This window comes from Cavia porcellus, unplaced genomic scaffold (assembly GCF_034190915.1).
Source record: "Cavia porcellus strain 051 isolate PalLab524CR breed Dunkin Hartley unplaced genomic scaffold, mCavPor4.1 scaffold_5, whole genome shotgun sequence".
In the NCBI taxonomy this organism is placed as follows: domain Eukaryota; kingdom Metazoa; phylum Chordata; class Mammalia; order Rodentia; family Caviidae; genus Cavia; species Cavia porcellus.
This window is the reverse complement of record NW_026947488.1, coordinates 13,613,194-13,640,300: the sequence shown is the minus strand read 5'-3', so window position 1 is coordinate 13,640,300 and position 27,107 is coordinate 13,613,194. Positions and strand designations below refer to the sequence as shown.

The window sequence follows — 27,107 nt, the reverse complement described above, 5'->3', positions numbered from 1 at the left end:
TACATCACCGGCGGGAGGTCATCACCCCAGCCTCGGCACCATCTCCCTGACCCCCTTTTCTCAGCACACCCGGCTCCCCCCAGCTCCATGAGAGACCTGCACCCCACACACCACCCCTGCTCAGTATGGACCTCACATCTTTACCTGCTTTTCTGTCCCCTGCTCCATCCCTCACCTGAAACTGAGGGCCAGGAGAGGAGTGGCTGTCCCACCGCACCTGGCCACATTCCCAGAGCCTGAGACCCCCTGGATGTGGTGGGCACTCAAGGAGCATCCGCTGAATGAACAGAGGTGCCAGCTTCATGTCATGGCCTCCAGCAACAGACCTGTCCACAGGGAGCCTGGACAGGTGGTGCACACACCCAGCTCCAGCACTAACACCTCCTAGGCTGGGAGGAGGGTCAGTGGCACTGCCCGCCCTGGGAACACTCACTCTTTGGCCTTGGTGGCCACCAGGAGGCGCAGCGGGCGGCGGGAGCAGAAGGACTGGTTGAGGATGGACTCCACCTCGGAGAAGGGCCGCAGGAACACCAGGTCCTCGTTGATGGAGTAGATCTTCCTGCCCACCTGCAGGCCGGCCATCTAGGGGACCGCAGAGGCACCGTGCATGGGTTACATCTCTGTCCTCCTCTTAAAGGGACCCTGAGTGCCTTCTGAGGCTCAGTGCCTGCCCCAGAGATCAAACAGGACACAGAAAGCCCTTGGGGCACCCTAAGAAACTAAAGGGTCTGGCCCAAGGGAGATGCTGCTGGCAGAGACGCTTTCCCTGGGGAGAAAGGGCACAGCCCACCCCACTGGGTAAGGGCACACAGTGTCAAACAGCAGCCCCCCACAACTGTGAGGACTCGGCCAGCAGAGCTGAAGGTACAGAGACCTGACACAAGATCCAGCCCCTCCTCCCAAACCCTCATGTTGCGGGGAGAACCCTCACCTTCAGTCACACGAAGCCAGGTTTCCCGCAGGCCACGGCAGGCATGGCCTGGCCCTGGTCCCCACACCCCAGGAGAAGCTGAGACCCACATGATTGACTCCTCGGCCTGCCATGGTCTTGCCCTCCAGCTCTACCCTCCTCCCTGCTCCTCCCTCTCCTCTTCCTCCTCCTGCTCCTCCTCCTCAGGACTCTGTGTCTATGCTAAGAGATTACGCTCCTCCTACTCAAGATATCAGAATCTGGGTTTCCTGTCATCACAGATGAGAACTCCAATTCAAAAACCTGATCCCCCAAGCCTGCTTTTCATGCAGCTCCCAGCAGAGCCCAGCAGGGGGTGCTGGTGAGACACAGCAAGGACGTGCTCCTGAGCCTGAGTCCATCACAGCTCTGCCAGAAACTGCAGATGAAGGAGCTCTGGACTCAGTTTCCCCACACAGGTCACGACAGTGAAGCAACCTGCTGATGTCCTAGCATCAACTCAGCTGTCCGGCCTCCAGGGACGTGGACAGAGGCCCTGCTCTCCCACCTGCCCACAATCCCTGCCATGGCAGCAGCCCCGAGCCTCACCTCAGCCAGCGAGCCCCGCTGCACGGACTTCACCACCACGGCCTTGTTCTTCTCCTCGATGTCAAAGCCGTAGTCCTCCTCCTGGGGCAGGATCTGAGGGCCCAGGCAGAGGGGACCCAGTGAGACCTGGAGCAGCGCCACTCGGACCCCCACAGGACTGGGACACCACCGGCTCCTCTTGTCCAGGTCTACCAGGGGTGCAGCCAAATCCAGGAGGGCAGCACAAGCCCCACCTGGCCCTCAGCGGGTGCTCACCACGCCCCCCTCGGCTGCCTCCCCGCCCAGGACAGTCTCCCCGCTGTCCATCTCTGTCCACTGGTCTACAGCAGGTGCTACATTAATACGTGCCAGCCTAATCCAGATAGGCCCCTGAGGTGCCCAGCGGCCAAGAACTGGGAGATTAGGGGCAGGCAGCTGGACGAAGGTTGGGGAAACGGGGCAATGTGCACATCCACAGCATGTCAGCAAGTATGTACTGAGCTCTGCCCACTGTGTGCATGAGGGGTCCCACTGCCAGCCTCCTCCCTGAGCTGCTACGGAGGAGACAGACTGTAAACAGAGTCTGTGCGGACACTGAATTAAAACAAAGCTCTTAACAGGAAGGGCATGGCGCAGGGAGGGTTACAGGAGGTGAAACCAGAGCTGAGACCTGAGGGAAGTGACAAACAGAACTCACAAAGTGGGAGTAAGTGCTCCAGGCTGGGCACAGACTGTGCAAAGGCCTCAAGGCAGGCCCCACAGTGCTGGGGGGGAGGGAGGAAGGGGAGGACACGGAAGATGAAGCTGGAGACCAGAAGAGCCTCCCAGACCATGAGAAGTCTGCACTCTGTCCTAAGTGTGGTGGGGAATGTGGGAGGCTTCTAGCATGAGAGACATGGGCTCCATAGAGAGGGGCCCTCTTTCCGTTCAGGCTTCAGCTCCAACCCAGCAGAGGCAAGCAACTTCTCCGAGCAGCACTCGAGGGCCCACTGTGGGCACATCGGGAAAGGCGGGCAGACAAAATCTAGGGGAGGGCTGGCAACGTTTCCACCCAGGCTCTAGACACTCCCCTGAACCCAAGGCTGTGGACAGCAGGCCACCAGTCCAAAAGACCTAAGGCCACAGGGGACAGGGCGGGTGCCCTCAGGGACATCCCCAGCTGTAGGTCAGGGAGGACAAGAGGAGTTGGAGAGACCAGGAAGGGCGCCCAGCCGCCTTGACCTCCTTAAAGAGTGCAGTCTCTGCTGGTCCAGTCACCCGGCCTCCTGGCCACCTGGAATCCCCCAGACCCAGGCTCAAGGCTGAGCACCCTGCTCTGGCCACTGTCTCGGGGTCGCCCGGCTCCCAGACCTCCAGAAGAGTCTGAGAAGGGAGGGGCAGCAGCTCAGCTCTGCACCTACCAGCAGCCGCTTGGCCAGAATGTTCTCCACCAGCTTGAAGTCGTTACGAAGCTGTTTGTTCTTACTGCCGGTCCCCTCCATCTCCTCGTCGGCGTGGAAACGGAAGTACTGGGATTCATCCTTGAACTCGCTCTTCTCCAGCACTGCAAACCCAAACACGCAAGCACATGGTCAGACTCACCCAGCAGCGTCTGGGCAGCGTTTGCCAACTGGCTGCCCCCGGCTGGAACTGGCCCCCACACAAGTTTGGTTTGGCCGACACGGTATTTTATTAAAAGGGAACCATGTGCCAACACTAACATATTAGGGTATCTCACGTACCGATCCAAATTTCTGACTTCTCTTGAAAAAGCTAAACTTGCTCCACCTGCTATAAAGATATATTACAAAACCACAGTGACAAAAACAGTGTAAAAGTGGGGCAAAAGAGAGAAACAGCCAATGACAGAGAACAGGAATCACCAGAGAGGACTAGATATGTACGGGAATTTAGCAGATGACAGACAACCGAGGATCCGTGGGACAGTCTGAAGGATGCTGGGGAACTGACTTGCTTGAGGGAAAAAAGAGATTCAGATCCCTGCCTCACACCGTATATGACGATAAACTCCTGGTACTTTAAAGACCTCAATATGAAGAGTGAAACTGAAGCTAGCCAGGAAAAATGTAGAACATCTTGTTCCAGGGTAGAAGAGCATTTTGTGTATTAAGACCACCAAAAACAAACCGCTGGGAGGTCCACTATTTTAGAAAGTAAAATTTCACTAGCAGCAGCCGCATCCACTAAGCAGTATTGTCCGTGGTTGCTCCAAGCCACAATGTCAAAGTTGGTTAACTGACAGCGACTAGATGGTCCACAAAGCTAATCTTCTGTGACCTGGCCCTTTTAGAGAAAAAGTGGGCTAAGACCTATTCTAGAATGACCCAGAAAAATGAACAAAAATCACCAGATGGAACCTGATCCCTGAGCTTACCGGTAACTAAGCACCTATACGGCGGCGTGGCACTTAGCTTTTTGCTCCTCAAACAAGGACGGGTTTGCGCTGCCCTCTTTACAGGTGAGAAAATGAGGCCCAGAGGGGCTAAATAAACTCCCCAAGTCACAGGACCCGCAGGGCCCTGCTTTCCCCACACTGCCCAGCCAGGCCTGTTGGAGGAGCAGGGTGAACAGAAGCAGAAATCAGGCTAGGTCAGACAAAGGGAGCTAAGGTCACCGGGCCAAGCAACAAGGAAAATCGCCACCTTAGCTGGGAGGCGGAGTCCTGATCTGGTGGCTAAATGCAAGCCAGCAGGAGGTGATTCTCCCCCACTCCCCGCTGGTGTCCAGGCCATTTCCGGGGACTCTACCTGTTTGTGAGTATCTTTGTTGTCTTTCTCAGGCCACCCCAATTACCTCTTTGGAGAAAACAGACACATAAATTGCTACTTTCCCCAGAGCTGAGGAGCCAGGCTCCAGGGGGCCGGCTGGCTCCCCCTTCACTATAAACATTAAGTTAGAGAACTCGGGATTGCAGTGTTGTGCCTGGGCTGAAATGTCTGGGGAAACCGTGCAGAATCCTTCAGGTCCAAGAGCTCGCCAGGTGAGGGCTGGATTCTGTCCCTCCCAGGCAGAGCCTCCAGGAGGGCTGGGAAGATGAGCACAGACCTGGCTTCCAGCCCTCGCACAGCCCCTTGCTAATGTCAAGCCCCACAATATCTCCGAGCCTTAGAGAGCACCAATTTCCTGGGGTGGTGGGATGAAATGGCAGCCTCGGTTTCCCTGTATCTGCCTAACAGAAAGCTGGGCCACCAGCCCCGCAGGTCCCTCCCTGGGGGGACCCAGGTCCCAACAGGCTCAGCTCCAGTGCTCTGGGATGGACCACGGAAGGTGCCACCGTGGCCCCACCCCGCCCCCTCTCTGCCCCCTACCCTGTACTCAGTCACAGCCCAGCCCAAGCCTTGGGTCCTTTTCTATTTTAGTCCCAGCCTGGAGTTCGTGGCAGGGAACAGGGCCACGCCCTGCAATTTCTCTCCCTGAGAGCTCAAGATTGTCTGAGAGTCACCCCCCACGGAATGTCCTCCACCAGCAGCCTTCCCGGAATAGCCACTGGGACGGGGACCCCTAATTACCCTCACCCACAAATGAGAGGCTCTGGCCAGCTGGCTGGCGGGAGGGCCCCTCGGGGACCAGAGCGGCTTCTGGGAACGAGGGAGCTGGGTGAGTGGACCAGACGGGTGGACACGCAGGCAGCGGGGAGGGGTCCTCACCCCACAGAACCCCAGTGTGCTGGGCTCAGAGGGGGACAGCCAGGCTTCCAGGGGGAGCTGGGGAAACCGAAGCCAGAAGAGGAGGCAGTCCTGGCTTGTGGAGTGCTGGCTTCGCCTGCTGTCCAAGGCAAACTGACCTTGGGTCAGGACTTGGCGGCCCATGGCCTATTTTTCTAAATAAAGTTTTATTGGCACGCAGCCACGCCCACCTGTTTCCTGCCTGTCTGCAGCTACTTCTGCATTACAAACTCAGACACAACAGCCGTGACAGAGGCAATCACCAGCACAGCCTACAGCGCTTCCTGTCTGGCCCTGGTGGAGGAGGAGGAGCAGAAGCCCCTCCTGCGGCGTGGATTGGACACCGACCCCCTCTCGCGCCTCCACACCACCAGCCAGGGCCAAGCCGCCTCGCGTTGCGCCCCCTGGACTGTCACGGTCACCTCATGGCCACTGCTTCCTCCCACCCCGACTGCTCACCCACCGGGGCAAAGGGAAGCCAAGCAGGGAGCGGTGACCGTTCTGGCTGGGGTGCAGGGGCCTCACCAAAGCGCCCCCCAGCAGAAGCCTGAGTGACAGCGGGGTGCAGGAGGGGCAGCGAGGGCGTGGGCAGGGCAGGGCTTACCGTGGTGCAGGAAGCCGTTGTTGCACAGACACACGCCGAGCGCCACCGCCTCCTCCCGCGTCTGGCAGTCTCCCTGCAGGGGAAAGCGACGGCGTTGAGGCGGCCAGCATCCCCAATACCCCGCACAACACGGGACCTGGGTCTCCTGTTTCCCGTGTGCCTCCATCAGCGGCTCTCCTCAGTGAGCTCCAAAGGAGAACACCACTGCTCGGAGCAGCCACAAATACCACAGGGGAAAAGTGGAGGCGCTGAGTAGCAGACACCGGGGTACCAGCAACCGCCCTTTCCAGATCCTTCCCTAGTAATGAAACTCTCTCCCGTTTCACAGCGTCCCTGGCAGCTGTCGGCGGCCACTGAGGTACAAACAACCCCAGCAGTGTACTCCAGCTAAACCGCCTTTGTCCATGACCCATGCTTTCTCTTCCCCCTGCAAGAATAAAAATGTGACGGCCGGAGCTCCTGCAATCATCCTGTACCACAGTGGCCTTAAGGATGGCACACACTAGGGATGGCAGAATAGAAAGACGTAGAGTGTGGGTCTCCCAAGTGACTGTAAGACTTCCCTAGTGGCTCGGGAACATCATCCTCTGGCTACTGTCATGCAAGAGAAACCCTGATTTGTTGTGGCCTCTGTAACTATGTCACTGACACCAGAAATCAGGTTCTACTGCTCACCCAGGGTCCCAGGGAAGTTGGGGAGAGGGGGCAGGAGGGATACTTCCCTCCCCAAGGAAAGCAATCAGTGCTGCCCCTCCCTGTGGGGGACCAACCATGCAGGGAGGTTAGTGACCAAGGGTGGCAGAGGTGCAGACACCCGAGGTGCTGAGCAGGGCCAAGTGAGGGGGAAAGTCCTGGGGGCCGTGTGACACCACTGAGCCCACAGCCAGCCACTGCCACACTGGTATCCCTGGAACCCTCACAGGTTGCCTGAATGCAACGTCACACCCACATCTCAGGCCAGCATGGCCAGCATGTTGGGCGTCTCCCTGGTGGCCTGATGTCCCAGCGGGCTGGGAAGGCTGCCTACCCAGGAACGGCCCGGACACCCAAGTGGAGGAGCCCAAGGACAGGAGCAGCTGCGTGGATTCTCCCAGGCACCAGCTGCCCGGTTCCCTGGCACTATGCTCGGTGCAGGAGGGCTCCAGGTCTCCCCACCCCCTCCCAGCATGTCCCCGTCTTCTTCTCCACCTTAAATTCACCAATCTCTTTCCTTGTACAATCCCAGCACGGCCAGGGTAAGCGCATGCGTGGCACAGGGTGACAGCCAGACACGATCAAAGGCCCAGGCTGGGAGAAACTCGGGTGCAGGTGAAACCCAAGGCACAGGCTGGCAGGGAGCTGATGAACAGGGCCAGGAGCCCAGGCTGATCCCTGGTCAGACCTCGGTGGTGACAACGGGTCTGGCATACAGTTGGTGCTCGGTGCTCACTGACTGAATATAGGAGCCACAGGCAGGGACAGAGCTCTGGCCACTAACACGCCATAGTGTACAGTGCCAAGAGCCCTCCAGACACAGCGCTGAGGCCCTGGTGTCCCTCCCCACCCACAGCCAGGGTGGCAGAAGGTATTTCCCAGCCCAGGGAAGGGACACAATTGCTTTTCCAGAGGCTGCAGTCACCAAGCGCCGGCCGGACCATGTAGAAAGAAGCAGGCTCTGGGCTCTGGTTCACGCCCAGGCTGACAGAATGAAGACAAACGGCTCCGTGGGGACCCTGAGCCGGCGGCTGGAGGGCCAGGGCTCCAGCAGGGCGAGAGGAGAGGCCACATCCGAAGCAGCCACCCAGGGCTGTGCGGCCAGTGGGGAGGGACGGCGGGGCCCAGGTGGCAGCAGGGCCAGCTCTGCAGCCAGGAGGCTCTGGCCAGCATCTGGAGCCCACTTGGCTTCTGAGCCACTCACAAGCTGGGCTCCCAGCCCATCGAACCCTCAGAAAGGAGCCTGGGGCAGCTGGGGTGGGGTGACCCTAGGATCGGCAGTGTGGGCTCAGGGAACAGCAACAGGCTGGGACACAGCCCCTGAGGAGCAAGCCCAAGTCCAAAACAGTGGCACTGTCACCTCCCCAGGAAAAAGCAAGGGCTCACAGAGCACATGCAACCCCAAGGCTCTGCTGTGCCTCATCACCCCCAATCCACTCCTGCTCTCCATACTCTGAGACAGCTCACTGGTCCCTGCCGCTCCTTCTGCAGCCCCAGGGTCTTTGCACCTGCTCTGTCCCTCTACCCGGAAGGCCCTGACCTGGGCTTTGCAAGTCTCAGCACCCAGGTCCTGGACTCAGTACCATCCAGCAGCCTCCCAGGCCCTCCACCACAGCTCCTCCTCCGGTCACACCTGCTCACTGTGGAGCTCTGACAGCCAGAAATGAACGCACCCACTCACTCGTATCTGCAGGGCCTGCCACTCACCGGGCGTCAGCTCCACAGGGGCAGTGTGGCATCGGCCAGGGTCACCCATATCTCCCCACAGGAGGCCTCAATAGTAGCACTTCATGGGGTACAAAACATGGCAGTGGAGGGGTGGCTGAGAGGGGCGTCCACACACCCACAGCACAGGCCCGAGGCACCGAGGAGCGGTGAAGGCCGCAGACTCTGCAGCTGGCCCCGGGTTCAGGCTGGCTCTGCCTAGCGGTGGCCCTGGGCGAGCAGCCTGCAGCACCTCTCTGAACTCGGATCCTCGCAGGGGCTCGGTTTTATGCTCAGCATCTCTGCTGCGCACCCCCAAGTGCTCCTGCTGTGACTCTGCACCCGGCTGTCTGTGGTCCAGGGCACCACTGTCACTATCAGGGAGCATCTGAGAGTGAGCAGCCCACAACTGCAGCCCCTGAGGAAAGGTACGGGCCCTGAGCCTCAGTTTCCCTGTCTGCTAAGCGAGGGTAATAACTCCTTTCCCTGGGTTGTTCTGATTTAAATGACGGAATGCACACAGCAGAGCAGAGCTGAGACAGAGCGTGACTTATCCAAGGGCTAACGCAAAGCTGTCCTCAGAGTTAGAAGAAGTGAATCACCCAGGTGGTGACAGCAAGCCCTTCTCTCAGCATCTAGTGATGAGCCCTAAAGTCACCCTCAGCTACCCCGTTTTCTCCCCAGAGACAGTCTAGAGGAACATGTGTAACTCACCAGGGCCAGTGAGAACAAGCACACTGGACAGAAGGAAGGCTACAGAAATTTCTTCCTCTAATACATGAAATTAAAAAGATACTCCCACTTTTCTGCGGTGCAGATGTGATACCTGGAGCTGTAGTAGCCATCTTGTGACTGTGAGGCAGCAGGAGCAAGGTGAGAGCAAAACGAAAGGGCAGAAGGTGGCTAGAGGCAGGCAGCGTTATTCAGCTCTAGGACCGTGAGCTCTAACACTTAGCTGCATGACAGAAAAACGTCTTTACTGTCTAAACCAGATTTCCTGCTATGTGAAGCCGGACGTACAACATCGAAAGGGGAAAGGGCCCTCCTGAACTACGTGGTCTCTGCCATCCCGGCTGGGTCCAAGGAAGGGACGACCCTTGGAATCAAGGCTCCTCTAACCAGTCTTTATGGTCACATCCTTGTCAACCAATCATTTCGCCACCTCTCAGACCCACCCTGCCCCAGCTCACGCCTGAGTGTCACCCCTGGAAGCAAGGTCAGCTTTCTGCCGTGAAGCTCACGGGACACACAGGGCCACAGGAAGGCCACGAGGGCGGAGACGCAGCACCTCCAGGCCTGGAAAGCAGATGCATCTGGGCCGAGACACCTGAACCCCAAAGCAGGGCCCACGGGTCCTCACCTGCTCACCTCGCACCTGCAAGGCAGGACTCTGCAGACTGCCCCGCCCCATCTTGTTCCCGAACCCACAAATCCCGCCTGGATTTCTCTGCTTTAACTTTCTGTGCTGCTCCATAACCACGCACCTCCTTGCATGCTCAGCAAAAGAGACGGAGAACACCGATGGTGCCGGACCACGCCAAGCACCTTTCTATGCACGTCCCATGATTAACCTGCCGAATCCTCAAAGCAATCTAAAAAGGAAAGTATCCTTACATGCTTTGAGTCACAGATGGGGAAACCGAGGTACAAAGAAAGTAAACAACTTGTTAAGGTCACCCAGCAAGGGAGTAGCAGAGCCAGGAGCTCTGAGCAACTCGATTCAAATCTAGAGGCTTCGAGACCACTTGGGTCTTGGGGCCTCCCATCATGGCAAATAAGAAAATGCACACAGCATCTCACGTTCAAAACTGAATTTCTTTTCCAGGGTTTTTCTAAACCTACTTATTTGGCACCCAGAAATACCTACTTTCTAGATTGGCTGTGACTTCCCAGTGTTCTGGGAGGCTGAGGCAGGAGGACTGCAAGTCTGAGCCCAGCCAGGCAACTTAGTGCCTCAGTAAGGCCCTGGCTCAAAGTTAAAATTCTTAAAAAAGGGCTGGAGATGTAACTTAACGCAAAGGCCCTGGGTCCAAGTGTAAGTACTGGTGAGAAAACAAAGTAAGAAAACTTCCGGGGGGACCTCATGAGGGTAAGTGTCCTGGGAAGAGGAGCCATAGCGGGCAGAGAGGGACAAGGACCTCAGGAGAGCAGACACCTTTGGAAGCTACAGCAAATGGACAGAAAGACGTTCCAGAAGCTCCAATCAGCATCATGACAAAACCGATGTGCCCCAGTGTGTCCCAGTTTTAAAACCGGAAGCCCTCACGTGTGCCCATCAGAGGGGTAACCATGAGGGCTGCGCACACTGCCTTGGGCTGGATGCTTGTGTCCCCCCACCCCAAACTCACACTGAAATCCAGACCCTGAGGTGACAGAATCAAGAGATGTGCCTCTCCAGGAGGTGACGGAGTCCTGACAGCTCTGCCCTCCTGAATGGGATCAGACACCATCAGAAACAAGCCCGACGGAAGGGGGCGCCCACCCACCCTTTCTCCACACGAGGTCAGTGTCCCTCCCTCCACGGGGCACAGCCAAGGGTGCCACTGTGGAAGCGGAGAGCCACCGGGCTTCAGCGGACACCAAGCGTGTTGGCACCTGAACTTCAGCTCTGGAATCACAAGAAATAAGCTTCTGTCCTGTACAAACGACTCAGCTCCACACAGGAACACCTCGGTTCACAAACACATCTGTTTTCGAACAATTTAGGTTTTGAACAGAAGTGTTCAGCAAAGTTTTGCTTCCATTCACGAACTCCAATCAGGCGATAAACACAAGTGTGAAGTGGTCCCGATAAGGTGGGATCCCCCTTTGGCAAGGTCCCTGGAGGGCTCAGGGAAATAGTAAGTGGCCGGGGGAGCCTGGTTGGCCGGGGGGGCTGCTCTTGGTCAGCCGAGTTCCAGTTCTGCAGGGTAGTGACAGCCACACACTCTGAATGTGCACAAGGCTGCTGGAACTGTGTCCTGACCAATGGTTAAGAGCAACCTTCATGTAGAGTTTGCCACAATTTAAGAGTAACAGAAAATGTTTAAGAGCCCACAAAGCCCCACTCCACAGGAAGTCCCTCACCTGGGCCAGCAGCCAGTCCACCAGCTTGCTCCCGGGCAGCACAGACTTGTAGGTCTTCAGGTGGTGGTCTCGGTCCCTGTGGGAGGGCAGTAGCTGAGTGGGCAGTGGGGGACAAACCATGAGGCTGCCCCTGACCCCCATTTGCTGGGCCTAGGAGTCCAGCATGCCGGGCTCTCTGGCTGTGGTGGGCAGGGGACAGGGGCTTGAGTCCCAGTCCAACCCCTCTCCTAGGTCGCAGAGTGGTCAAGGTAAGACCAGAGGAGCGGGAGGAGGCAGCTCTGGGCCTCTTCCTGTTGCTCTAGCCTAAGAGACTCCTACTGGAGGCAGCTGTGGCCTGCAAGGGACCCTCGGCTCTCGGGACCTGTGTGGTGCTGCTGGTGTCTCCTGATGGAGGCCAGCGTGCTGCCCAACAGCCTGCAGGGCCAGGGACAGCCTACACAAGGCTGTTCAGGGGTCACAGTGTCAACACGGTCGCATGTTACCAAGTCCCCAGCTGTGCTCTGGGGGCAGCCCCTCCAGTCCTTGGCAGGCCACAAGGGCTGAGCCTGAGCCCAGGGGTACACATGGCCAGTGTGGAGAGGTCAACAAAGAAGCCCGGCTGGAGAAGGCACACAGACTGCAGTGGCTGGGGAGCCCAAAGGCCACAGGACAGATGGGGACACTTTCTCCTCTGGGGCTGGCACACAGGTGACATCAGAGCAGCCCAGATTGAGGGCATGACAAGGCTGGTGATGAAGGGATCCAGGGCCCGACCCCAAGAGCCAGCAAGTGAGGTCAAGGTCTTCCCCTGCCTTCCTCTGGGGGCAGTGAGAGCTATCAGGACAGGGGCAGCTGGGGTAAGGAGCAAGTCACCCTTTGTCCCTTCATCCACAACTGTAAGCTTTGCAGGAAAAAGAACCACCAGCCTATAGCATTCACCATGCCAGGGCCCCTCGAGTACATTTAATCTTTCCATGCATTAAATCTCCTGGCAACCCAGGAGGTATGAGCTATTCTTATGCTCATTTAACAGGCAAAAGAGATTAACTACATTTATTCAGAACTACTCTACCCTCGGCCTGCCCTTGTCCACGTATGGTCATTTTAGTTTACATTAATTAATAAAAATCAAATTAAAATAATATTATATCAAGTTAAACCTGTACTCCTCTGTCTCGAGAGTTCGCAAGTTGCCTGCAGTAGTGGCCACTGGATGGAACAACACAGATACAGAGCCCGCTAGCTCAGAGAGCTTGACCAAGCTGCACCAGAGCACAGCGAGGTGATGGGGGGCAGAGAGCACTGGGCGGTGCCCCAGAGGCAAATTGAGGGAGGAAATATGAAGACCTGCAGGAAAAAGCTGAGGCACGGGGCGGCTGGGTGACCGCGCTCGGGGCTACATAGCTGGTAACAGCCCGCAGGTCCAAACACCTGCCGTGCTCTCAAACTGACGCCTGCAGCACTGCAGGACTTCAATGAACTCCATTTGAAGGCAGAACTACAACCTGACGGGAAAGGAGGCTGAGGAAAGAGGCTGGGCTGCAGCCAAGGGCACGCAGCTGGGAGCCGCAGACAGGAGACGGACAGTGAGCGGGACTCACTTGATGACCGGGGTGTACAGGCTGTGGAGACGGCAATAAAGCCTCACGCCCTGAAAGACAAGAGGGAGAGTCTGAGATGGGGCCGTGGCCTGCCAGGGCTGACGGCTGCACACAGACGGCTCTGGAAACACAGCAGGGGCCCCGGGGTGCACAGGGCCCTGGAGGAAGAGAAGAGCTGCTGGGCACGGGCTTGGTCTGCAACAGCTTCCGGCTGGGGCCAAGTCGTGGGGTCGGGGCTCGGGTCCCCCCGTTAGATATGGTGTCAGGTCGCGGGCTCACGCGGGTCTCCACCTTGGACATGATGTCCTCCAGCTCGCTCCGGGCCTTGTAGGTGCCATCGTCATAGCGGAAGCGGTACATCACCTGCTCGTTCTTGAACTGGTGCTTGTCAGACACTGCCAGGAGGGAGTGCGGAGATTACACGAGGCCCAGCCCCCGACCTGTCCTGCCCTGCACTGTGACCACCTGGCTGCCCAGCTTTCTGCCTTTCAGATACAGACGCCTGGGGCTCCTGTTGTGCACAGGGTCCTGCCGACACCCACAGTGGACCAGGCACCCACAGAGCTGAGAGGCCCAGAAACACCTCTAACCTGGCTCGGCCTCTCCTTGGGACATGTGGGGACCAAGCTGGCGACTGAGACCACACTGCTGGGGCCTCTGTCACCCTTGGTGTTTCAGGTCCACCAGCAAATCCTACAAAGGCCTGCCCTTCAAATTACCAAGAATCGGCTCGAACACTGGCTCCCTGCTCAGAGCCACCCTCTTCTCTACAGGGACTGTCGGGGTAGCTCCCCACCAGCCCTGGCTCCCACCTCACAGTGACAGCAAGCTCTGCACACAGCTGCCGAGGGCATGGATGAGACATCTACCCCCGGGAGCTTGCACAGCTTCACACCTCACACTGAGTAGCGGCCAACATGCTGCAGCCCCCAGCAGAGCCTGGACCTCATCTCCTGCATCCTCTCAAGCTCAAACACTCGGACTCTTGCCCAGGGGCTTGGCACTGGCTGCCCCCCTGCCTGGAGCTACAATGTCCACTTGGCTCCAGCTCACCTCTCAGGCTCCGAGGGGCCTTCTCCACTCCCACTCAGAGCTGACCCTGACCCTTGATTCTCCTCCCTGGCCCCATATTCTTGAGGAATCCCTGCTTTGTTTGTGCCCTAGGCAAATGCCAAGTTTTCCAGCCCAGGAAGGAATTTTATGAGGACATCCGAGGTCCCAGGCCATGATGCACCAGGCACAGGACAGCTGCCCAGAAGCGTGGGCAGGCCTCTGGGTCAGGAGAGTGCAGCCCTGCTGGGGTCTGAGCTGTCCCCACAGGCCTGCCAGGCTCGCCCCACTCACCATGGTGGATAATGCCATTCTCCAGCAGCGCCTGGCCCAGGTTGACCCCTTCCTCCGTCTTGCTGATTTCGCCAATTTCCAGGAGCCAGGCCACAAACTCACTGCCAGAGACAAAAAGCTCAGTTGAGATGATTTTCCCAATGCTGTGGCCAGAACTAAGGTGGCCTCTGACATCCACCCCGGGGAGCAGCAGACCAAATGTCCCATGGGAAAGTGAAGTTAGGACCCTACAGCGTCTCCTTATACATGGCACAGAGGTGGGTCCACCATACCCAGGCCTCAGATCACAGGAGGAAGGAGGGAGGGAGGGGCAGGTGACTGCAGCAGGCGGGTGGGGGGAAGAGCAGATGGGTGGAGTGTGCGTGGACAGACAGGTGGATGCATGGATGGACAGGTGGATGCATGACTGGGTGGACAGATGGGTGGGTCAGTGGCTGGCAGGCTGGATTAAGGCCAGATAAGAAATGGGCAAGTGAATGGATGGGTGAGAGATACACGAGGGGTGGGTGGAGGTGGCGAAGGGTAGCGATACCTGGCTGGATGACCAGGTGGAGGGTGAGGGATGCACCATGATGGCCAAATGGGTGGGTGGATGGGTGGATGGACAGAGGAATGAATAAGGCAACAAGAGGAGGTAGCACAGAGCCCAGAAAGATGACAGGGGAATCATCAGGTCTCAGTACAAACTCAGTCACCCGCTCGGAGAAGCATTCCCTGACTACCCCATCCAAAGCAGTCCCCAGCCCACCAGATGCCACCTCCCTGAGCAGGAAGTGAGCTCCTCTCACTGCCGGCTCTGTCTCCAGCTCCAGAGGGGTCTGAGCCCAGCAGGACTCACCGTCATTCACTGAGCCATGAAGACATGAACAAATCATGGAACACAAAGGAAAGTTCTGGGTTCAGGGGAAAGGTTTTGGAGAGATAGCTGTGCTAGAAGGCCAGAGGAAGACAGGTAGCTTTCCTGACTCCAGGCTGACCCAGGGTAGAGGTTCAGCCCGCCAAGTGCCCAGTCCTATGAGCCCCCCTCAGGCTCAGGGCAGAGCTCAGCCTCCTCACGGGCCACGGGAAAGGGAGAGCCTGGGCGCAGCAGAGGCAGAGGCGGTGGCAGCAGGCCAGCAGCCCAGCTGTCCTTATCGGAACCAGCTGTCCCGCCTCCATTTCCACGGGGTGAGGGAGGCTATCTTTAGCTGCAGTGTTTGGCAGAGCAAAGACCTGCCTTACGTGGAAGCAGCAGTGTGCACTGAGAAAGGCCCACGGGACACGAGGAGCGGGCAAAGCAATGGACCTGTGTTGTGGAGCATGAGCCCCGCGTAGGAGAGACTGTTCTTGATCCTGTCCACCCCCAGTCCCATTCTTCAAGTCCCAGAACTCGGGGACGTGGAGAGAGCTGCCAGAGCTGCAGGAGGCCAACAGATGTTGGTGTCCCATTCTCAGAAGCCGGGAGCCACCTCTGGCATTGACCAGCAGTCCTGTGGTCAGGGGTTGGGGACAGAAGACAGCCAGAGGACAGCAACAGATATGTGACTGCCCAAACTGGGTCTTGCCACCTTCTTAGGGTTCAGTGAGGACCCACAGCTTGCTGGGTAAATTTGGGCATGTGATTGTCCCTCTCTGGGCCTTTGCAGGGTCAAGCTGGCAAGTGGTTCAATAAAAGGCCCTCTGGATTTAGTGGAAAACTTTAATCATATGAAATATTAAACCGGGATCCCAGTACACAGAGCCTGATAAAATTCATCTCTATGGAGGACCTCAAACGCTCATGAACAGGTCGCCCAGGCCAGGTAAAGACGGTCCCAACCCAGCCAGAGTCTGGCAAAGCCAGCAGCCACTCGGCCCCTGAAGAAGACTAAACCATGGCACAACTCTCCAAAGGAAGTGGAAATCTGCTGTTTCCGGTGAAATCTCCCAATCGCTCAATGCTGATATCCAGCAACATTTTTGGAACTCTCCATGTGGACCAAGGAAAACACATTTCCCAAATGCCCTGGGTCAGCTGGACACTGTCACCACTGGGGTCAGGGAAGGGTGTCTCAGGCAGAAATCAGTGTGCAGAGGCCTTGCCCAAGAAGCCAGGTTAGAAAGCCAGTGACGGGCCAGCCAACAGAGTGGGGGTGCAAAGGCAGCCAAGTCAGGGCTCCCGGAAAGACACAGTCCAGCACACAGTCTGCAGAGACGCAGGAGAGGTCTGGCCTTGCGTAATGGGGAGCCTGAGGGACGGGCCAGCAGCTTCCTCCCTCCTTCCTTCCTGCCTCAGGAAATCTTGGCTCCACCCACCGAGGTCAAGGCCAAGGCTGGGCACAGGGAGGCAGCGGCTTCTCTGCATCTTTCCTAGAGAGCAGATGCCCTGTGCACCCCCTTCCACCCAGCACAGCACCCCGTTCTCCAGCCTGTCTCCTGCATAGGCCTGAGCTCCAGAGGGAACAGACAGGGCCTGATGGCATCCTGTAACACCATGCTCAAAGGAGCTGTTACTGGTCATCCACAACACAAACGCCCAGCATGTGTGCCCGAAGCAGGCCAAGACAGCAAGGCCCTTCCAACTTGAACCATCGATGACCCTGGTCAAGGGTGAGCCCAAAAGCTTTTCCTTCCAGGAAGCCCACCCTGGTTGTCCCTGTAAGGCACACCTTCCCCTCGATCCCCTGAGTTTTGCCAGCTCCCACAGTGCCCTTGTTCTGGGCCTGTGTGCTGAGCTGCACCCTCACCTGCTGAGCCTCCACAGGTCCTCCTGCCTGACCTGGCCCCTGCCAACTCTTGGCACCTCGTCTCCACCCCCCCCCCAGCCACTCATGACCCCTCCCACACTGGCCCCCTCACTGTTCTACTCTTCACAGCTCACTACAACCCCTGGACCTTTGCACTTGCTATCTCTTGGCCAGGAAGACTGTTTCCTAGATCTTCTCATGGCTGGCTTTCATCCCTCAGATCCAGTTAAATGTCACCTTCCCTGGCTGAACCAGCCCCTATTCCCCCCACCCCCTGCCTTGTGTCACCCTACTGTTTCCCTACTGCAATTCTCCTCTTCACCTTGTTTGTCGCCCTGCCCACTGTCTGACACCTCAATGGACAGTCTCCCAAAGACAGGGCCTTCACCTGCCTTCCTCCCTGTGGGGACACAGCAGGGCTGAGCAAACACTGAATGAATGAATGGAGGAAACTATCCCCCACCTACTAATCCCAGGATGCCAGAAGGCACTTTTCTCCCTTGACATCCTCCATCATGAAACACCGATTTTATTGCCTGTTTGTCTTCAGCTGTTTGTTTTTTCTGAGTAGTTAGAAACAGACACCACCACTCAAGATGTGCAACACAGAAAAGTACCTATCTCCATCACCCAGCCAGCACCACCGCACGCCATGTGTGCTACGCCACTGTGCCCTCCAACCACCCTGAGGGTACACACCGGTCTCTCATTCACTCATCATCCACCGAGATTCAGAGGGGCTGGCAGACTTCCCCCGACTCACACAGCTAGGAAGTGTGGGAGCCAAGGCTTGACCCCGAATCTGCTCAAAGCCCAACCCCTGAAGGTGACAAAGCCAAACCAGATGCCTTCTGGAGTCTCAGAGCTCCACATCAGTAGCAGAGACAGAAGCAGAGAGTCATTATCAAGGGGACACGAAACATGCTGATAGAAATTAAAATGCAGAAAGACAGCAGAAGGCGGTAAAGAAAGCACAGGCCTGGGTTCAAGTCCTCCCCCCTCCCTGCCACTCCTGTGGCTGTGTGACCTTGTGCATAACTCTTCACCCTCTGTGCCTCAGTTTCCCTGCTCTTAAAGTGGGAATACGGGCAGAGACCTGCCTCACATTGTTGTAAGAGATTAAAAGATGTGGCCAAATGCCAGTGCCGTGGAACAGAGAAAGGAAGGGATCAATAAACCTGTCCCTGTGGCCACCAACTCCTTCCACCCAAGGGGAGCATGGACTCTTGGAGAAGGACACTTGGGAGCTGAGCACTGGCAGGGAAGAGGCACCAGGACCCTGCGCTGCGCGGCACAGAGCTGGGGCAGGCGGCAGCATTTCTTAGGTCCTTCAGCCCCTGGAGTCACAAAACAAGCTGCGATCCTGGCCTGAGTTCAAGTAGGCAGGGAAGAAATCTCCCCAATCCTTCCTGAGGACACAGAAAACCCGTCCAGAGCTCTAATCACAGACAGGTTATCCCATCCGGCTGGACTAAGCAGTTTGGCGGGAGGAGGCAGGAAGGCTCTTGGTCCCGGGGCCCGGAAGTGGGTCCCTCTGGAGAGCTTCTCTCTGCCAAGATTAGGAATTAGCTGCTGGGGACCAGCCAGGTTCCCTCCCCGGCACCCAGGACTCCTGAGGCCACAGTCCTCCCCCTCCAGGGAACACAGAACAGAGTGGCTGACCGCCAAGGACACTGGGCCACCGAATACTTCCAGCCACAGTCCAGACCCCACGTCACAGGCCTGACGCTGACCCCTCCAACCACACTTGCATCAATGGTCACCCACCACCCACACTGCTCCCGGAACACCCTGCAGGCATTTCGACCCCAACACACCCTGAACCAGTCCCCGGCTCTGCTCCAAACCTGCTCCCCACTTTCACCCCCCTTTCTTCCTGGCTTCTGGGACACCACCCTCTCCCAGTGTCCCCCATCTCTCTGGTGCTCCCTCAATTCCTCAGCTCCTTCCTCTTTCACACGTTTCCTCCCAGACCCCTGCAGCCTCACAGCTTTAGAAGCAGCTCAGTACCGTCTCCCTCACTCGGCTTCCACCCCAGACTTTTCTCAGAAGTCAAGATTTTATATCCAGCTGGGCGTGGTGGTGCACTCCTGTAATCCTGGCACTCAGGAGGCTGAGGCAGGAGGATTGTTGCAAATTCGAGACCATCCTGGGCTACAAAGTCAGCCCAAGGCCAGTCTGAATCACATAGTAAGACCTTGACTCAAAAAAACAAAATAAAAAAAGGCCAACATCCTCAATCCATGGACCTTGGACACAGCCAAGCTGGGTTTTCCATCTCAGGTTTCCCAACTAGAAATGGTGGATCCCAGATTGAGGTCCAGGCTGTTTGGTTCCAGCTAATCACACAGGAGCCTGCTCCTCACCTACTCCTCTCCTTACCGTCAGCCCCAGACCCCTACAGCCCTAGCTAGAGCAGGACAGAGCAGAAGCTGAGGTCCACAGTAAGTTGCAAAACACCAGGTTCAATCACATGTGACACAAGGTGTTCCTGAGCTCAGTCAGGTAGCGCAGCTCAGCAGGGGGCTGGGTCGGACCCTGGAGGACCCGCTCCGGGACCCCACTAGCCTTTATAACCTCTCACAGCCATTGCACAAGGACTCTGGGCCGTTTGGTGGCTCTGGACAGGAAGAGATGTGTGGAGACGGGTAGTGTGAAAGGTCTGCCCTCCCCTGATTCCAGCCAGGGCCAGGTCCAGGGCCCAGGGCGGCCACTCACTTGCCGAGGAAGCACTTGGGCACCGTGCTCAGCTTTCTCCGGCGGTCCTTGATCAGATTCACCTTCTTGCTCATCATCAGGTGGTAGAGCTTCTCTCCCTTCTCCGCAATCATGACGTAAGCATCGCGCTCCATACCCAGCTTCAGACCTGTGCGGGGCAGACAGGCTTAGTCAGCACTAGGGACAGCGACAGAGAGCCCAGCCTGCCTCCCACTACCCCTGCCACGCTGGCATGGCCTCAGAGACCTCCCATCTGCCAGTCCCTGCTCTGAGCACCTGCCACAGGCTCCTCAGAAGAGCCCCTTTGCAGGTGGGAAGGGGGAGACCAGAGGGTTAACCTGGAGGTCCTGTCTCCCACCCTGGAGCCAAGCTTAGAGCTCCATCCTAATCACTTCCCTCCCAACCTGAGGGTGTATGTCGAGATACAGAGGTGCTCCCAGAACCTGCTGGCACCTCCACTCCAGCCAGGGTTGCTTGTCTGGAAGCTCCTGCATCCAGTCCACACAGGACCCCAACCCTGATCTGCACCCACATTCTTCTCCACGGGCCCCAGCTCATCCTGACAGCAGCAGCAAATACCACGTGCTGCTCACAAGACACCTGTGATAACAGGGTACCAATTTCACCAATTAAGAAACTGAGGCCCAGAGAAGTTAATTTGCTGTCCAAAACTTCCCAGCTAGAAGTGGTGGAACCCAGATTTAGATCCAGGATGTTTGGTACCAGAGCTGGGCTCTTGACCACACAGCTTGCACCAATCCTGCCCATCCAGCCTCGAGATAAGGATTTGGACAACGTCCAGTTCTTACAACACAGCCCCTCGGGCCACACCCTAGTCAGGATCACACAGGCCGAGTGCTGACCACAACTCCCAGTTCTAACCACAGACACACTGATGGGTCCCACCCTGCCAGGCCAGGCCCCTGAGCTCCACCCAGGCCTGACCGCAGATGCAGCCCTGATGACCAACTTTTCAGGTCACAACTCTACCCCCTTGAGGAAGTGTATCTGGTCTAACAGCATTTCGATGCATTTTGATGGATCTTTTAACATAAGCAAATACCACACAGAGCTCCAGAAAGCATCCACAGAGGCAGCCACACCTGGCCTGTGCTTCCAAGAGGTGACAGCGCTCTGCACTTTGGTGGGAGGAAGAGGAGAGAAACTAAGGCCCAGTTTCCTCCTCAGCACAGCTGGGAGGTAGAGAGGGCTTTTCAGGACACGTGTCAGACTTCCAAGTATGGCCAAACGCCAGGCCTCATGCAGCAGCATCACAAACCTCAGAGCAGAACCTCCCGTCTCATTCATCAGCTGAAATCCCTGCAGCTAGGATGCTGCCCTAACTCAGCCCCAGGACACCAGGCCCCCTCTCCTCCCAGCCTGCGGTCTCTGCGCAGTTCAAGGCTTCAACACAGTTCAGCGCCCAACTCCAACCCTGCACCGATCACAGGCAGTGCTGTGCTCCCCTCTGGGACTGCCTCAGGGGTCCCTGTGCCCAGGAGGATCCCGAGGACCCTTTTCCCAGACCTCGACTTAGAGGGTATTAAAGAAAGAGAAGCTGGGGAGGCACCACCACGGGCCTCAGGGCACCAGCAAGTCCCAGCACAACCCCACCAAATCCCTGCTTCTTTGGGCTCCCACCCTTCTAGAAAGGCCTCACCCTGCAAAAGCTGCACACAGCCCAGGGACCCCAAAGAGCAGCCCCCAGGCCTGCCACCCTCCAGGGAGTCTAGGGAGGGCCCCAGCACTCACTCTCACGCTGCTCCCGCTCGCGGATGATGGCATCCAGCCACTTCTGCTTCTCCTCGGCTGTCTTGGCCATGCAGACGAACCACTTATTCTTCGCCGTGTTGTGGATCTTCCAGCCGTTGGTGACAGTGTAGCCATTGCTGTGGTAATCGGCTGGCAAGGGCGGGAGGCAAAGGTGGGTGAGCACGGGCTCGGCCGCATGAGCCCCGGTGGCCCAGGATGCTCAGGTGGGACAGCCAGGACCAGCTCTTCCCACAGGGGCAGGACAGAGCATTCAACTGGCAGTCTCCTTCTAGCTGGTCTCCTGCGGGCAACAAAGACCTTCTACAAAGCTCTTCACCACTACTCGGTGACAGGAACTTGGAGACCTTTCACGGGCCGAGAATATGGGAGTGACACAGGGAGAAACCTGCTTGGAGCCCACGAAGGGCTCACAGTCTTTTTCTTGTCCTATCGGGGCACCAGGGCCACATAAGCCCTCACACAGCCTGGCAATGCAAGTCAAGTTCGAGGCACTTACGCCCTGCGGACTGGGACCAGAGACAGGAAGTTCTCTGGGAACACGAGGTACCATCTAGGTCCAAGGGAGGCAGCCACACCCCGAATCTGAGGAGGCATCTGCAGGTATCACAGGACTGCAAACTGCTGTGTGGCTCAAGACCAGGAACCCCTCCCGAACAAGCCCCAGGCCACAGGCTCTGAGCAATGCAACAGGAATAGCCCAATGTCACTGTTCCCAATAACGCCCGGTGAAAACGCCCCGAATGTCCATCACTCACAGGACAGCTAACTGTGAGAGGTTCACGTGCTGGATACCACCCAGCAACGGACCACCATATGCAAAGAACCACTGTGGATGTGAGGAGGAACCACTACAGTGTGGATGGAAGGCGCAAGACGCAAAAGAATATAGACAGTATTTTACGCTAACTACATATATGTGAAAAGCTATCTATTAACACCACATCCCTAAACATGTAATCATATAACCACCTGTGTGAGGTCCCATCCCAACCAGCGAAGCTTTAATTCAAGTGCTTAGCAAGGAGCACTCAGCTCAGAAGGCAAAAATATTTTTAAAAAGCAAAAATATGATAATTACAAAATTCAGACAGAGGTCACTTCTGCGGGAAAGCAGGCAGTGCATGGAAAGGACCGAGGTACTGCTTTATTTCTCCTCTCCAACACCAAGGACCCAGGAGCTGACTTCATGTACCTGTGTTCTAAGCACTTTTCTGTTAAACAGTTAAACACTAAGAACAGAGTGTCAGAGCAGGCAGGGCTGGGCTCAGGCAGGACGGGGCAGGGCAGGGCTCACCTGTCCCATCCTCCACATTCTCCACCTCCATGACTTCAGTGTTGATTCGGCCCCTGAAGATGTAGAGGGAGCCGTTGATAGATTTGGTCCTCTTGGTGGATTTCTTGCTCCCAGTGACCCTGAAAGACAACAGGAAGTCAGCGTCCCTTACAAGGGCTGGAAACACAGAGAGACACCCAGGGACAGAGAGGAACACCGGGCTGGGCTCAGGAAGCAGGATGCCAGCTGAATGGCGGGTGACTCCAACAAGTCACTTCTCTCCCAGGCAAGGTTCCTCGCTTGGAAAACAGGCTAGTGCCCTGGCTGACCTCCTGAGCTCACAGGAGACCATGAGAAACCCACTGATCAAGACAGGAGGAGAGTTTGGCGTAGACAATCAATCACCCACTCACCCATCCACCTACTAATCCATCTACCCACCTGCCAATCCATTCATCCATCTACCTACTCTTCCACTCACCCATCCATCCATTCACTAATCCATCTACTCACCCACCCATCCACCCATCCATCCATCCACCCATCTATTCATCATGCGCCCTTCCATTCATCCTCCAAACCATTCACTCAGGCAGGTGAATGGGACTGCCCACCTGTTCAGTCCCTGCCACAGTCTGAATATTAGTGCCCCTCTAGATTCACATCCTGAATCCTAAACCTCAGTATTGGGAAGTGAGGCCATTGAGAGGTGGAGCTTAGGTCACAGGACAGAGCCCTCATGAACAGGATTAGTGTCACGATAAAAAGGGCCTCAGAGGGCTGTCTTATCCCTTTTATCATGAGAGGACATAAGTGACACCAAAAACAGCAGAAAGCAAGCCCTTGCCACACACTGAGCCTACTGGTGCCTCCATTTGGGACTTTTAGGATCCAGAGCTGTGGCTGTCCGTAAGATGTCCAGCTAATGTTATTTTGTCATCAGCCCAAATGAATTAAGATAGTTGTTCAACAAACATCTGATCAGCACTCCCTATAGAGAAAATACCCAGTTAGGGACCACAGGGCGTCACTGAGCAGTACCCAGTATCTGAGGACACATGCTGTGTGTCAGGCACACCCTGAGGTGCTGGGCTGTGACTTGAATACCACCACATGTCTGAGATCACACTTCTACTCCAAAGGTCAGGGGCTCATAGACGGACACCTGGTAAAGTGCAGAGACCAGGTGGCCAGTGACCAGGTAAGAGCTGACATGGTTTGCACACATGCACAGAAACACAGGTACATACACACAAGCATATATACAACATCTGCAAATTTTGCATGCCACACAGAAAATGTTGAAAGCAGTACATGGCTCGATTGACTTCCACAAAGTAAACACACTCGTGTCCGTGCTTTCCGCCCCCAGAAGCCCGAGCTGCCACCCCGCAGAAGGACGAGCACTACTCTGATGTCCAGTCCAATAACTTTGCTTGTGTCTGAGATTCACATAAACGGAATCACAGTGCGTACCTATATATGCTTGTGTGTATACGTACATGTGTTTCTGTGCATGTGTACAAACTATTGTCAGCTGTGCGTACCTGGCTTTCTTCACACCGGACTGCAAGTCTACATTGCTAGGCGTAGCGACAGCTACTAATATTTTGCCCATTTTTACATACTACTATGCACACGTCTCAGGAGAAATGTGTGTGCACGTCTTTGGGCTGGATTCCCAGGAGCTGGTTTCCCGAGTAGTAAGGAGTGTGTGTGTGTGTGCGTGTGTGTGTGTGTGTGTGTGTGTGTGGTCAGCTTTAGTGGACACTTCTGGATTGCCTTCCTCAACAGCAGACCAGTGTCCCCAGGCCCACTGGAACAGGAACATTCTAGATACTCTACAGTTGCTTCCATGAGTATTTTATTTTAGCCATTCTGGTGGGGATACAGTGGCAGCTCACTGAATGTTTATTTTATGTTCCCCAGATGAGTAATAAGGTCCAGCATCTCTGGATTTATTGGCCTTTCAATGCATTCTTTGGGGAAACACTTGTCCTTTGCCCAAAGCTGAGTTTTCTTTTCTTAATTGCCTATTTTAAAAAACAGGGCAAACACAGAATTTTCAGTTTTCCAGGTCATACAGTCACTGTTATAATGATTCATTCCTGTCTTTGGGACACCAAAGCAGCCACAGAATATACACAAATGAATGGAAGTGTCTGTGCTCCAATAAAACTTTATTTATAAAAGTAAGCCAAGGGCCAAAATTTCCTGACAGGACAGCTTCTGACACTCTGCATATGTGTTCTCGGGCCGTTCTAGGTATTACAGAGGTCTTCCCAACCCGTGGCTTTCTTCTCACTCTCTTCATGGTATCTTTTGGTGAAAAACCATTCACTTAAATATAATTGAATGATATTATACTGGAATGTTTTCTTACCCTCAGTTGTGAAGATGGTCTCCCACGCTTTCTTCTAGAGGCTTTACTGTTTTGCCTTCTCTATTTAAATCTGCAGTCTACCTAAAGTTGATTTTTGTGTATAGCAGGAGGTAGGGATCGAGAATCACCCCACCAGAGAAACAGGAAGGAAGGTGCACAGCTCCCCACCCTGCCCTGTGCACCAGGGGCAGCCCTGCCCTGGGTCCCAACCGTCAGCTGGGTACAGGCTGGAGAGAGGAACCTGCCCCCGCCCTGTAAGCAACTGGCTGACTGGAAGGAACACGGGCCTAAGATCCTAACAACTTAATGCTTGTATTGTTTGACTTTGCAAGCCTAAAGCCAGTAGTAGTCTGAGCAACTATTTGGAGGAAATCGATATGCAACTTAGTAACTGCTGTGGATTTCTACTGTTTTATTTCCTTAAAAAAAAAAAAAAAATCAACCCACCATCAAACACACACACACTCTGGATATCAAACTGATCAGGCACCATTATGGTACTGCACTGGCACTTTTGCCTAAATTCACATGATTAATCATGTGCGGGTCTGTTCTGGACTCGCGGTTCCGTCCCACTCATCTGCATTCTGTTCTGACACCAGTGCCGCCTTGTCACTGCAGCTTTACGGTGGACCTGGGATCTGACAAGATCTTTCACCGTTGACCTTCATAGCTGACTTGGCCATTTCCGTCTCTGTATTTCTGTATAAATTTCACAATCAGCTAATCATTCCCACACACACAGAAACAATGTCTTCCTACAGCCTTGACTGGGCAAAATTTGAAGGCAAAATAATACGGACATGCTGGTCAGGGAGGCAGGCGGCTGCTCCAAGTCAGAGACAGCTCAGGCTCTCCTGGAGCTGGGGGTAAGCGTGCTTACCTGTCTCCGCACTCAAGCGGACATGTCAGGGCCTCTGGGTCACCAGCTGCCTCTTTTAGGGCTGGAACTGCACATAGGCTGTGCCTGGTCCTGTGTGCTGGCTACAGATCTGGTGGTTGGCAGCCTCCATAATCCTGCGAGCCAATTCCTTAAACACCCTCTATACATCTGTGCATGTGTACACAGATCTGTACACACGCATGCACACACACACACACACACACACACACCCTGTCTCTGTCCCCGTCCAGTCTCTCCAGAACCCTAATGCAGGTTTTGGGGACACTAAGAATGAGGAAAACCAGAGAAGTTTGGGACAGGAGCTGGGATGAAAAAGAAGAGTCCTAGTTTAGACCTAACCTGTGCGAGGTATGTGTGAGAACCCTACGGGCAGACACGTATTTATATTTCCGCCCCTTACACTCACGTTCCAGGCCTTATTCTAACCTCCTTACGTCTCCAACCTCCCCATAATCTTACTCATTTTACAAAACTGATCCCCCTGAAATGAGAGCCACTTTTACCCCATACCACAGATAGGAAGACAGAGGCACGAGGAGCTGACGTAACTTGCCCAAGGTCACGAGGCTGGCGAGCAGCAGCAATGCCTCGGTGCTCATGGCTTCTAAGACACTGAGTGAGCAGCTCAGATACAGGAGACTCAGCGGTTCTGGCCTCAGCTTCTCCCTCTGTAGCTTGGAGGGCAGACGAGCAAAACATTCCCATCCGTTTTTGGCATCCAAGGAGCCCTGCTTTTGAATTAGCCCAGAGCACTCCATGCCATGACCCTGACCCATGTCCTAGAGGGCAATGCCCTCCCTGCATGGCACGGGCAGAGACCTAGAGAGTCAGCAGACCCCCAGCCACTCGGCACTGTGTGAGCTCACAACCAGGCAGGAATTCCTCTACCACTGCCCAGGCCCCAGGCCTCTCAGGGCTCAACACTCTGGCTTTGGACCCAGAGGCAGAGGCAGGAAGATTGGCCACATGTGGCCTTTTCTTGCGAGACTGGTGTGCTCTTTCCTTCCAGCCAGCAGCTCCTTTACAAAATCAAGGCAGGGACTGGCCTTAAAAGAGCTCACCACAGCAGCAGCAAGGGGGACCGGACAGGACCCACGTATAGAACCAGGCACAACTGGGTCAGCAGCCACCTCCAGGACAGATGAGCCTGCCTTGGGAGGAGGCCCCTGCACTGGGGAGCCAAAGGCTCAGCAAACTCAGCAGAGCTGGGAGCAGGTC

At 55.9% G+C, this 27,107-nt stretch overlaps 1 protein-coding gene across 2 annotated transcripts in view; it reads right to left on the bottom strand.

Annotated features, from left to right (window-relative positions):
- Prex1 (phosphatidylinositol-3,4,5-trisphosphate dependent Rac exchange factor 1) overlaps positions 1 to 27,107 on the bottom strand; it is a 164,243-nt gene that overhangs the window by 24,981 nt on the left and 112,155 nt on the right. For both annotated transcript variants that reach the window (XM_023564245.2, XM_063248205.1), the window contains exons 8-18: positions 22,624 to 22,742; positions 21,309 to 21,458; positions 19,557 to 19,704; positions 14,134 to 14,234; positions 13,081 to 13,184; positions 12,790 to 12,839; positions 11,210 to 11,285; positions 5,747 to 5,819; positions 2,878 to 3,020; positions 1,499 to 1,591; positions 434 to 582 (exon numbers count right to left, since the gene is read on the bottom strand). In XM_023564245.2, the coding sequence (XP_023420013.2) occupies positions 434 to 582; positions 1,499 to 1,591; positions 2,878 to 3,020; positions 5,747 to 5,819; positions 11,210 to 11,285; positions 12,790 to 12,839; positions 13,081 to 13,184; positions 14,134 to 14,234; positions 19,557 to 19,704; positions 21,309 to 21,458; positions 22,624 to 22,742 (1,206 nt within the window). The remainder of the gene's footprint in view (positions 1 to 433; positions 583 to 1,498; positions 1,592 to 2,877; positions 3,021 to 5,746; positions 5,820 to 11,209; positions 11,286 to 12,789; positions 12,840 to 13,080; positions 13,185 to 14,133; positions 14,235 to 19,556; positions 19,705 to 21,308; positions 21,459 to 22,623; positions 22,743 to 27,107) is intronic.